The 13,465-nt window shown below is 38.7% G+C and overlaps 1 protein-coding gene across 1 annotated transcript; it reads left to right on the forward strand.

The window, feature by feature from the left end:
• Positions 1 to 420: 420 nt before the first annotated feature.
• On the forward strand, positions 421 to 8,685 carry LOC149240013 (potassium transporter 22-like). The gene is made up of 4 exons (XM_089370033.1): positions 421 to 980; positions 1,205 to 1,271; positions 1,575 to 1,691; positions 8,177 to 8,685. Exons 1-4 carry the CDS (start codon positions 972 to 974, stop codon positions 8,683 to 8,685), a joined length of 702 nt encoding a protein of 233 aa, XP_089226159.1. The 5' UTR covers positions 421 to 971.
• Positions 8,686 to 13,465: the final 4,780 nt, after the last annotated feature.

Here is a 13,465-nt window from a genome sequence, read left to right on the forward strand (position 1 = left end):
TTGCTGCAACAGCACAAATCACTTACCAAATGAAAATATTAATGAGCAAAAACGCCCTTTTCATACCCACGCTGAGCTTAGCGAGTCCTGGAAACCGGACACGTGTCCTAAAATCGCGACACGCCCCTGAAAATCGCAACACGCCCTCGGACATGACGTGTCCGAAACGGACACGACGTGTCCTGTGATTTGGACACGAATCCGGACCGAATCGTGTCGGATTTGCCGGATTCGGGATTCGCAGGGGGTTTAGGATGAATCCGGTTTCCTAGCTTGACAACTAACAACCCAAAAAACTTTAAGAACTTGAAGAAGATATAGTATATTGGGTAAGATTTATTGTTTCCAATTTCAGAAGAGAAAAATCCTTTCTCACTCATGTCACAATTTTCACTCATACTTCTCAAAAGTTAAGAATTGTACTTATCAGCGGTCCAATGCATTCACAGGCTTAGGGATCGTTTCACTACCTTTGTTGAACAGGGAATGATAATTTTGTATTGGGAGAAACATATAAAGAGCACTGCTCATTGAAGTTTTTTCAAGCTTTTGTCAGGATTATTGAATGTATTAGAACTAATTCAGAATCTATTACTATTATTTTCAATATCTTGTTCTTTTTTTTCCTTCATTTCATTGGATAAATCATAAAAGGTTTTATTCAAGCTTTGATTCTGCCATTTTTTTGTTACCAAATTTTGAAATATTTACATATTGCATACCTTGTTTTCACTAAAACAATTTGAAGGAGAATACCAATCATTCTCTCTATTGTTGGAAAAATAAAATAGCTTAATATTGAAACTTATCTTCTTTTTACTGTGTTAAATTTGGACTTGCCTCCATCCACTTTCTTAGTTGGGAACCTGAAAATTACTGTGCAGAATATCTTTCATGGAGATATCAAACCAGAAAACCTTCTGGTTGGCAGCGATGGAACAGTTAAGATTTCTGACTTCAGTGTTAGCAGGATGTTTGAGGTAAGAAAGTTGCTCTCTGAGTGTACCTTCCTTTCTGATAGTGAATGTGTTCTAAACATGACCTCTCAAACTGCACCTTTTGATAGTTATAGACAATTACAAATGCCTACTGTTGACTATTGTTAGGTGAGTATTTTTTATTAAATGTTAACGTTGGACAATGAGGATTCAGTTACTGGGAGGAAATGTTTTACAAAATCCAATGTTCCTTTGGATGTATATAGGGCAGCAATGATAAGCTTCGAAGGTCTCCTGGTACTCCTGTTTTCACTGCACCAGAATGTTGCCTAGGTACAATGTTTGAAACTTTGCTAGTTATACAAATACCATCTGCTCAAGATTTGGACAATCATTGCTGCTAATTTGTACTGTATTCATATCTTCGATGATATATTGTCCATCTTGTTTGTTGTCAGATTACATTCTTATACTCGACATATATTATATTTTCAATTCATGCTTGTTCTCTTGTAAATAAAAGCCTGTTCAATGAAATGAAAGACCAGAGGAAAGGAAGAAAGGGTCACATGTTAAAGGACAGATACTTCAGTTGTCAAAATAGGCCTGACAATTTTTGTTGCCTGTTTTCAATAGGCTTGACATATCATGGTAAAATTGCTGATGTGTGGGCATTGGGTGTGACACTATACTGCATGGTGTTAGGTTCTTATCCCTTCATTGGTAACTCCTTGGATGGCATAACAGTGGCTTGTGAAATTATTCACTCACTTCAACAATCCAAAAATGTTATGATTATAAAACTTGACTTATTGAAGGATTTTGACAGGCTCAGATGGTATTTTCTTCGATTATGCTTCTAGCTTTTCATTTTTCTTTTTCCTAGACCAGGTGGATCCTCTTCCTCAACTCTTTGTATTTATTCTTCGTTATCATCAATGGCTTCCCCCTCGACCACCTTTAACTCTTCTAGGGGGATTAGGAAAGGTGACACCCTATCTCCCTTTCTTTTTATCCTTGTAGTTGAAGGCCTAGGATGCTCTATCAAAGATGCGGGACTAGATAGAAAGATCCATAGGCTTAGATTGTTCAAAGAAGAAGACCCAACCTCCCATAAACAATTTTTTTGATGATATATTGTTGATGGGATGCTCCATGGTCAAGGAAGTGTTGGCGTTCCCAAGAGGTCTTGGAAGAATTCATGGATACTTTGGGAACAAAGATCAACCTGCAAAAGTGTAAGATCTTCTTCTTAATTGCTTTGTTGGCTATTCAAGATCATGTCACAAGGATTCTTAGATATGAATGTTGTTTGCTCCCTACCAAGTATTTGGGTGCCCTCCTCATGGTGAATGACTTGAATGTCAAACCTTGGACATACCTTATTCAAAAAATACCTAAGCACCTTGCGAATTGGACGGTTCATTCTCTCAACCTTGTAGGTCAACTAGTGTTGCTTAAATCGATGCTCCAAACCTTTTCTATTTAATACCTCTTTTCTTGACTTGGAGCTCCCAAATGCATATTAAACTCCATATGATCTCTTCAATGCTCCTTTATGTGGGGAGGCATATCTACAAAAACGAAATGGGCTCTTGTTTCCTAGGGAAACTTGGACTTCCTAAGGCAAGGGGATGGTTAAGTCTTCGTGATCCCAAAACTTTAAGCATGGTACTGGGAGCCAAACTACTTTAAACATGGTACGGGGAGCCAAACTATGGTGGATAGGGCTTCAAAGAGGATGAGAAATTTCACATAAACTCTAGAACAAAAACTACAATAGCGGAAAACCAGCTCAACGATGTGTCTGATTCCTCTATTTGGAATCTTGCATGTTGAGGAAAGCACTTGGTTCAAAACCACTACTTTTGGGAAGTACGTGACGCGAAGATGGCTCAATTTTGAGATGAATCCTAGAATCAGTTCCCTTGTCTGGCATCGCTAGTTCCCTCGTCTGGCATCCCAAGAGGATCCCCAAGATCTTTGCAGAACAATGAAATCTCATCAATTCGTCTTGATTGTGAACTATTGGAGGGGTTCCTCCTCATAAACAAATTGGAACCTTTGGAATACTATGGAGTCTTGGAACTTTAGGCTTTTTAACCATGCCAGGAATAAACTAGAACAAATTTTACAGCAAAGCCATATTTCCCAGCCGGAAGACCAAGATAAATTACGATAGGGTTACTCTTCTAGGGGCCTTTTCAATGTTAAAGAAGCTTACCATAGTGAAGCTAAGCACGCTCAGACTCCAAGCCTTCAGATTTGGTCCCAAACATGGAAGAATCAGCTGTGGCCAAAAGTGGCTCATTTTCTATGGTTCCTTGCTCATCAAAAACTCTGACATGGGACAGGTTGTTGGCATGTGGCTTTGAAGGTCCCTTAGTATACTTTCTACAATCTGGAAAGAAAAAAGCGAGCGACTGAGAAGACCAAATATGTGAAGGAAGAGCCATTCAAATACCTTCCAGTTCACCCTCCATCCACTTCCTGAAAATAAATCAGGGTCATGTCCAGCATTCGTAACCGGAAGTAAGATGCATTTATTTAAGGGCGGACCAGTCATTCTCCGACGAGAGAGGGAAGGGTTCGTTCTGCTTGCAGAGGAGTGAACGTGAAAGGCATGGTAGGGCTGGCTATTTTGGACATTGAAAATGGTAACATAATGCCATTATTATCCTTCCCAGAATAAGACCAAGCCTGCTAACAATAAGAATGAACGAAACGAAAAGGAGTGGGTTCTGTCATGACACCCAGGAAGACAAGGATGCATTGAGTAGCATCCTTTTTATGTCAATCTTACTGGAACCAAATCTAATATTCTTAAAACTATTGAGGAATGGAGCTCCTCTTTTCTCAAACTCCATTTTAAATAGAGGCAAGATCCTTACACCATGATTCATGCTTTTGACCATAGGGAAGGAATAGAACAACAACATTTTTAAACGTCAAAGTCACTCAGTGGACTCTCTCTAGTAGTGACTTTTGAAGTAACTATGAGAATCTATTTTATTCTCTTAGTATCTTGGGAAACTATTGATCGGGAGGCTTCTCCTTCTAAAAATCCTATCGTTTAGAGTCTACCACCATGGATGCATGATAGTGGGCCTTCACCTCCTATGAGTAGACCTTCATTCTCTTACCCTACATTGGTTTTTTTCTCTTTAAGGCTGTCAAACTAAAATTTGATGGAGCATCCAAGGGTAAACAAGGAAATGTGGGTTTTGAAGATGTTTTTCTTTCATATTTTGGAGCTCTTCTTCATCTCTATTTTGGGCACATGGGAATCAATAACATCAACACAATTGAGCTCTTTGCATTAGAATTTGGCTTAAGGCAAGATCTTCTCTTAAATATGCCCTCAAGGGGATTCCTAATTAGTGGTCATAATGGTTCACAAACTCCTATGTGGTTCCTCCCCCATTCAAATTTCCCATAGATGGTGCTTGGAAAATTTTCTATCCCAAATTGCTTCCCTAATCTGTCAAATTCCTGTTGTTATTCCCTCTCATGTTCGGTGTTCAGGGAACAAAGTCGCTGACAGACTCACCAATGAAGGCTATAAATTGCAATCCTCCATAATTAATTGCACCTAAGAAGCTCTTCCATACTCTCATCTCAAATCTGGTGTCGCTCAACATGATTCTTCTCCCCCAATCAGGGAGCCAACGCAGTGAAGTGAGGTGGTGACTAGACATGGAGCCTAGGTAATGCACCAAGGCTGCCTCTAGCATGCCCCTCATGTCAATCATTAAAGGATTGTATTGAAGTCTAACCCACCACCCTACATGGCATATCATATTGAATGTGTTCGTGTGGGAGATATCTCCAGAATCATTGCAAGAGTTTTCTCAGCCAAGTTCCTTGGAAAGCTTGCCATCTTTGTTTTGAAAACTACTCCTGGGTTATTTCCTTTGATTACTATGACTTTTTCTTGCAAATTCTCAATGTATAACTTGATGGTGGAGTGTTTTCCCTGGGCCTTTCTCCTACCCTTTCCTACGACATATTTTGGGGAGGAGCTCTCTATTTCTTTTTCTAGCTCGCATAGTGCCTTGTTGGATGGTATCCTTGGGTTTCTTGGCCTAAATTTTCCACAAATTTTCTCCAACCCTTGGCCTTGGTTCACTTTTGTCTAGCTTGAGTATTCCTCCCTATTGCGATGATGATTCACTAGAGAGTTTGCCATGGGTGAGGTGATGGAGGAAGAGGGAATTTGGGGGGCTCTCGAGCACATTTTAGGGATGAAGTGTCAGTATAATTCTATTAGTCACACATAGCACTACGTATTTAGGTCGAAATTAGCATAGTAGGAGCAAATGCTAGGTAAGAGGGGCAAAGAAACCCAAACCCAAAAGAGATGAATGAATTGGTTACATGGATCACATATACGGGCAACCCCAAAGTGCATTAGAATCATTATCTCTGTAAAATTGATTTATATTAGTATATAAAGCTTTCAATGGGAAAAGTCTTGGTGGATTGGCATGAGTCGAGGGATAACATGACGTAAAAGTTGGATGAGTTGAAGGAGGTTCTTCATGATGTCAAAGGATGACTACAATGCTTGGAGTTGGACTCACCTGTAGGCCCAACAATCATGCCTTCTACCAAATAGGCCAACCATCCCATTGACTTGGATACTTCTCTGTCTACCCAACTTTCAGGTTCTATTAGTCAATTATGTTATGTTGCTTGGTTTTGAAGTTTTCGTAGTCTCCTTTGTCTTTGCAGTTTTGGTTTGTCATGCTTGGATATGGGTTTGCAAGGCTTTTTTTTTGTCACATTAATGTCGAACTCAAATCAAGGCACTTCTTTCTCAATTGGTTTTCCCATTTGTGTGATAGCTCTCATAGTCGTAGTCTATCTATTATATGTTTTGAAAGTTTTCTTGGAATATTTTTTGATCTAATTTGGAAGGGGTTTGTTGGAATCACAAATTTAAGATATGAACTCTCTACAATCCCACTACTCCACGGATTTTATAGAGTGTTGAATCTATATATAGAATCAAAAACCGATTTTAAATTTAAAAGATGAAAATTTCACATTTTTCATTAAATTCCAACCAAAAACTCAAAAACCTATAATATTTAAATAAAGTTACATATGTTTTGGCTTTGGTTATTTTAAGCTTGGACATAAAATCAATTATTCTATATTTAATCTACTTCTTGAATCATAAACCAAAAACTAACTTCTTAACATTTTATACTATATCTGATTAAAAAAATATTATTTTAACTTAAAAATAATTTAATAAATAATAAAAAATAAAAATCAACTCTTTAAATAAAAGGAAAGAATCCTTCTTCTTTTAAGCTATTTGGTTTCATATCTCTTTTACTTTCCTCACTTAAATAAAATTAGACATTTTAGAAAAATGTTTATTATTAAAATCTAAAAGTTCAATCAAACTACAAAAATAGTGTTTTACTTGGAGTTGTCTTTAGTGCGAATCAATTATTCTATATTTAATCTACTTCTTGAATCATAAACCAAAAACTAACTTCTTAACATTTTATACTATATCTAATTAAAAAATATTATTTTAACTTAAAAATAATTTAATATATAATAAAAAATAAAAATCAACTCTTTAAATAAGAGTAAAGAATCCTCTTCTTTTAATCTATTTCGCTTCATATATCTTTAACTTTCATCACTTAAATAAAATTAGACTTTTTAGAAAAATGTTTATTATTAAAATCTAAAAGTTCAATCAAATTGCATAAATAGTGTTTTACTTGGAGTTGTCTTTAGTGCAATTTTTTGGATTTTCGGGAATCAGGTGGAAAAATTTGAGGTGAAATCTTGATTTATGTTTTTTACTCTTTTTTGGACTGTATATATAGATTCGACACCCTGAAAAAACCTACGGCCATTGCGCAGGGTTTACCCATCAAACTTGTGATTTCAATAAATTCCTTCCTGATTTTAGGGAAATTACACTGGAAACCCAAAAAGCTTCCAAAAAATCGCAAAAAAACAACTTAATTTTACTTGATATTAGAAATAATATATATTTAATTGCATTTTATTCCTAACAATTTCATTATTATCATTAAAAAATAAATTAAAAAAAATAATTTTTACTAATAATAAAATTTTACGCTAGCATATCTCATTCTAGCATATCATTAATTAATTAGAACTATCTTTACTTCCATGAGATATTTATAATTGCATGGCCAGTTCATTCTAGCATATCATTAATTAATTAGAACTATCTTTACTTCCATGAGATATTTATAATTGCATGGCCAGTTAACTAAAACTAGGTATTAGTTTTATTTAATATATATTCACATATCTCTAAATTTACTACTAATCTCAGTAATGTATTCGTTCAACCATATATTTTATATATTAGAACTATCTTTACTTCCATGAGATATTTATAATTGCATGGCCAGTTAACTAAAACTAGGTATTAGTTTTATTTAATATATATTCACATATCTCTAAATTTACTACTAATCTCAGTAACGTATTCGTTCAACCATATATTTTATATATTAGAACTATCTTTACTTCCATGAGATATTTATAATTGCATGGCCAGTTAACTAAAACTAGGTATTAGTTTTATTTAATATATATTCACATATCTCTAAATTTACTACTAATCTCAGTAATGTATTCGTTCAACCATATATTTTATATATTATATTGAATTATATTCTCTTATGATTTTCTTTTCAAACGCATGAAATTTTAACATCATCCATGCAAGAGTCGGTATCAGGTCATACTACTAATCTCAGTAATGTATTCGTTCAACCATATATTTTATATATTATATTGAATTATATTCTCTTATGATTTTCTTTTCAAACGCATGAAATTTTAACATCATCCATGCAAGAGTCGGTATCAGGTCATCGCTGCATATTCGTTTTCATGTTCAGATTGTTAGTTTTCAGATTGCATAGATACGCGTACGCGTCTACTAACTGTTAAAAAAACAAAAAAAGATACCTTCCATTAGCTTTTGCTGCAGTGTTAGTACTTGTGATGTATGTGTGGCATTATGTCCATGCAAAGAGATATGCCTATGAGGTGGAGCAGAAGGTGACAACAGAATACATGTTAAGCCTGGGTGTGACCAAAGTTCCAGGAATAGGACTCCTATACACAAGGAGTTCCAGCAATATTTGCACATTTCGTCAGAAACCTCCCTGCCATACATTCTGTCCTTGTATTCGTCTGTGTCAAGTATCTGCCTGTGAATACAGTTCCAGAGGGAGAACGCTTTTTATTTCGCCGCGTTGGTCCCAAAGAAGAAAAAATGTACAGATGCATTGCTCGGTATGGGTATAGAGACAAACGGACAGGGAATGTGGAGTTTGAGAATCAATTACTGCAATCCTTGAGAGAATTTATACTGTCAGATAACATATACACTCATGATATCAATAATCGACCTGAGAGTGAAGAAAATAATTGTGACCGTCCAGAGAGTATAGTTGATATTGGGACGGTCTCTGAAAATGCAGTCATGGATGCCCGCACCATGGAGAGCCTCCAGGAGGAGTTGGATTTCTTAGAAAATGCAATGAAATCAGGTGTGGTATATTTGATGGGAGATAGCGAGGTTATTGCAAGCGAAGATTCATCGTTGTTCAAACGATTCATAGTGAACTATGCATATTACATTTTGAAGAAGAATTGCAAAAAAGGACAAGCTGCTTTGGAGATTCCACACAGAAATCTTTTGCAAGTTGGCATGACCTACTATATCTGACCCAGATCACATCTGAAACTCAACTCTGATATTTTTGTATATAGACTTGTATACTGAGCTTTTGCCCAAGGATCTATTTGCTATATAAGATGCTAGTTGCTATGAATTATATGCTATGTGTTTTGGTTGAACAGGCTTCATTTCAATCTCTCGGCTTAACTTCGGAGTGCATACAGTTTCTTTTGTCCTTACAGGCGGAGGACCTTTATACCGATCCTGCTTTTGTATATGGTCTTCATTTCGACATTTGTCGTTTTCTTTTTTGCTCTTTTTTCCAGAAAGAAAATCATGATATTATATTGAGGATATATATACAAGATATTCAGATAGTTCTGTATGAGATTGAAAACTCATGAATACTACCGATAAGCAACATAGCACATCATGTAAAACAGATTACCATCATGCTGTATGTTCATATGATCAAATCCCAAAATCAGAAAGGGCAAAAACCATTGCATCATTCAGCTGATTGGAAGATAAAGAGCAGAGATGGAAGAGAGAACATATTTGGCAGAGATAGAAGAATCCTCAAAAAAATTTAGGTTCCTCCACTTCCAAAGAGACCATAAGGTGATGGGAAGAATAGGCCGAAGAGTGTTTTGTCGTCCCCACCAGGCAAACGCTGCATCAACAGAGATGAAGTTAAGATGCTGAAAAGAAAAAAACTGTGCAAGTTCATACCAGATTTGTTGTGAGACAGAGCATTTGAAGAAAAGGTGGAAGTTTGTCTCCTCCTCCATTTTGCAGAGAACACATCTACTTGGACCGTGCCATGATCGCCTCCTCAAGGAATCCCAAGACAAATTTTTGTTGAAAAGCACCAGCCAGGAGAATAAGGTCACTTTGAGGGGACAACCAAGCTTCCACCAGAAGACTGGAAAGCGATGTCTGTTCGATTTGATTGAATTCGAAATGAGGTCGAAATATATATCTTTTACAATTGCATGAGAGGAAGAGTAGGGAAGGGACCATATTAGATGATCATCATTTGTAGAGCGCAGGATTCCTCCCAGCTGGAGAGAGGAAATAAGATTGGTCCAAAGTGGGAGCAGGTCCCGTGGAAGACCTATGTCATCAGCATCTCGAAGCATGGGTGAAAGTCCACACCATTCCTTTATGATGCGGTCCCATGTGAAGTAGCCAGATCTGCGAAGGAAAAAAAGAAGAGGAGGAGGAACCTGTAGCATGCCCCTGAATCCAGCAAAGGAGTCCAGGCCAATGAGAATCTTTCTGCCTGTGTAGATTTTCCATTTAAGATTCCTGAGAAAGTATCGTTGGACCCTTCTGAAACTGAGCCATATGGCGGAGCCCTGTTGAATGCCAATAGAATCAAATCTGAACCAGAATTCAATGCCTCTTCCTCTTTGATATTTCTGTCGAATGATGTCGCTCCATGGGTTGGAACCAAAAATACCCCTCCAAAGGGATTTACAGAGAAGAGCAGTCCCAAAAGTCTTAATGTTCAGAAGACCCCAACCATCAAAATTTTTTTGGTAATGTGAGAAGGTCTAGCTTTGCAAGATGAATTTTCCTACGATCAGCCTTGGCTCCCCAAATAAAGCTGGATATAATCCTGTTGATAGCTTGGATAATACTTGCCGGGAGGAGGAAGAGGTGACCCCAGAAAACTGAGAGCTGGGATAAAACCGATTTGACGAGCACAATCCTGCCACCTAAAGAGAGGGAGCGGAAACTCCAGAGGGCAATCTTATTGAGAAAACGGTCGACAAGCCAACGCCAGTCCGCCAACTTGTAGGAATGAGCTTTTAATCGAAACCCAAGATACTTGATGCCATCCGATAGAGGTTTGGACTGAATTTCGAAGAGCTGGGATATCCAGAGAATCAGGTCCTCATCAGAGCCATTATGGTAGAGAATTGATTTAGCTTTGTTGATGGCAAGCCCAGAAGCTTTGTGAAAATGGTCAAGGATGGATTTTATGCACAGCCATGTAGCCTTTGAAAGCATAGCAAATAAGAGTACATCGTCGACAAAGAGGTTATGCGATATATTGATATTCTTGCAGATCCTTATCAGAAAGTATTCTTTCAGTGCCACAGCACGATTGATATGAAGACTCATGGCATCAATAGCAAGGATAAAGAGAAGGGGAGATAGAGGGCATCCTTGCCGAAGGCCCCTTTCAGCCTGGAAGAAAGGGGAAGGTCGACCATTCACCAATATAGCATAGTTAACATTTTCAATGCAGCCCATAATCCAGCGGATGACTGCAGGAGACAATCCAATTTTGGCAAGGAGGCATTGAAGATACCCCCAGTCAATAACATCGAAAGCCCGCTGCAGGTCAATCTTCAGGATGGCTGCTTTGGAGTTGTTGACAGAAATGGAATGGAGACATTCCTGAGTGGTGGCCACTGCGTCATGGATGTTCCATCCCTTTAGGAATGCATGCTGGTTTGGAGATAGATAATGGGCCAGAGTTCCTTTTATTCTAAGAGCAATGATTTTTGTGATGATCTTGAAAGAGAGCAATCCTTCTTGGGAATGAGAGCAATGAGAGTGGAGGAGGATAGGCTGTGGATTTGACCAGATAGCCTGGAGGCCTGGACCATGCTTAGCAGATCTCTTTTAAAAAGGTCAAAGAAGTGAGTAAGGAAATCAATAGTCCAACCATCCGGCCCAGGGGCTTTATCCTTTTTGAAGGATTTCATGGCCTCGAGGAGTTCATTCTCATCAACAGGACGGAACATATCCTCATTCATATCATGATCAAACATCACTGGCATCGGGTCTATCCCCCATCTTATATCACTGAAAGCAATATCATTTGATCTGCTATACTGCTTTTTGAAAAAACTTACCGCGTGCCGCGTGATATCCTTCTGCGAGACAGCCTCATTCCCGTGGTCATCCTTTATTTTCCAAATAAAGTTCCTCTCTCTTCTTGCATTGGCAAACTTATGGAAGAATTTTGTGTTTTTGTCACTCTGTTCAAGCCAAATGGCGTGGCTTTTGAGCCTCCATTTTTCTTCTTCCTGTTTTAATAAGCAGTATCTTCTATTCTCCAGAGTTCTGATGCGACTTTTCCTTTCAAGAGAGTAGGAGGAGAAGTCAGTGGATTCCATAATGGACTCCAGTTCCTGTTGAACCCGTTTTAGGTCTGCCTTGTCTTCCTGGTGTTTTTGGTATTGCCATTTTTTCACCATATCCCTGAGCTCGGATAGTTTTTCCCTGAAAGAGGAAAAAATGAATTTTGTTTTTTCCCTGTCCTTGATTTCTTCCCATGCGTTCTGAATAAAAAGATTGAAGACAGGGTCAAGAAGGAGGCTGTTGTCGAACTTAAAAGAGTAGCCTCTTCTGAAGATCTTGTCAGGCCAAGATAAGAGAATGGGGAAGTGATCAGAGATCATGACATTCTCCACAGACAGCTTCGGCAGGCCTAATTTGTCAATGAGACTGAAGTGGATGAACACTCTATCCAACCTTTTGGCAATGAAGGCATTTCCTTTTCTTCCATTGGACCATGTCGGCCTGTTCCTAGCGGGAATGATGTCAACCATATTTCTGTTTATCAACTCGGAATTGATGAGGTCCGCCAAGACATTGTTTATCTTACCTTTTCCCCAAACCTCGCTTGAAGATAAAACAGAATTTGTATCTCCCGCTATGATGAGGTTGTTCATATTGAATAGTTCAGATGCGAATACCCTGTTCCAGAAAGACAATCGGGACTTGTACGGAGCATATAGATTAAGAATGTTTATAGGAAAATCAATTCCACGAATTGACACTGTTATTAATATTCCAGCGAAACATCTGTAAGCCTTTGCCTTGACCTTGGACGGATCCCAAAGAGTAATCATGCCCCCCGAAAGCCCATTCGCCTCTGTAGCAGCCATGTGCCAAGAGGGCAGCATTCTCCGAAAGTATGACAGAGAGTCCTCCTTCCCATGCATAGTTTCCTGTATTAGAATGATTGAGGCCCTGGAATGAAAAAAGAAACTTTTTAGCGTGATGAATTTTGGGTCCACGCCAAGCCCCCGGATGTTGAAGGATAAAACAGGGATCATTTTGGAGACTTTGCAGCCTTGCTTGCTCTAAGGGGCTGTGGATACGAATCTTCAAGGACGGGAACCTCAACAAGAGACAGATTTCGGATTCCTTCATTTGATGCAATGGTTCTGCCTCTGAGGTGTCGAGAGCCTCCCCGACCTTTCTTCCGGACCGTAATATTTTTGGCCGATTCCGGACTGATCACAGGCAAACATGGGCCAAGTTTGTGGATCGAGAGGGGTTCAAGCTGAAGAGAAGCTCTGGTTTGAACCAGGTCGAGATCGCTGTCAAAGAGATTGACAGGGGAGGAGAAAGGGGAATTTGGGGGAGTGGGTCCAACACAATGCAATTTCTCCTTCCCTTTGTTAACAGCTTGCCTGGGTTGCAGAGACGAAGAAGAGATGGGAATGGGGATAGAGCCAACTGAGAAGTCATTAGTGGTAGATGGCACTAATTGAGGGATGGGAGTGAAATCCTTTGGATTAATTGGAGGCGGAGAAGGAACAGGGAGGTCATTAATGGGTTCGGTGAAGGGAGGGGTGTGCCTGGCTGTGGGAAGACCATTAGCAGGGCGAAAAGGAGAGGAAGGGCTACCTTGAGGGCGGGTTTTCCCAGGGGATGATGGTGTCGAATGACTGCCATTTAAGAATGATTTCCTGTGGGCTCTCCTGTGTTCATATAATTTTGCACTGTGATTTGTCGACAGTCTGTATTCCCTGAACTGCTGATACAACTGTTGCATGCAGATAAAGAATAAGATTAC

This window comes from Pinus tabuliformis, chromosome 8, assembly GCF_031772625.1.
Source record: "Pinus tabuliformis cultivar Carrire ecotype Pingquan chromosome 8, CPIR1, whole genome shotgun sequence".
Taxonomy (NCBI): domain Eukaryota; kingdom Viridiplantae; phylum Streptophyta; class Pinopsida; order Pinales; family Pinaceae; genus Pinus; species Pinus tabuliformis.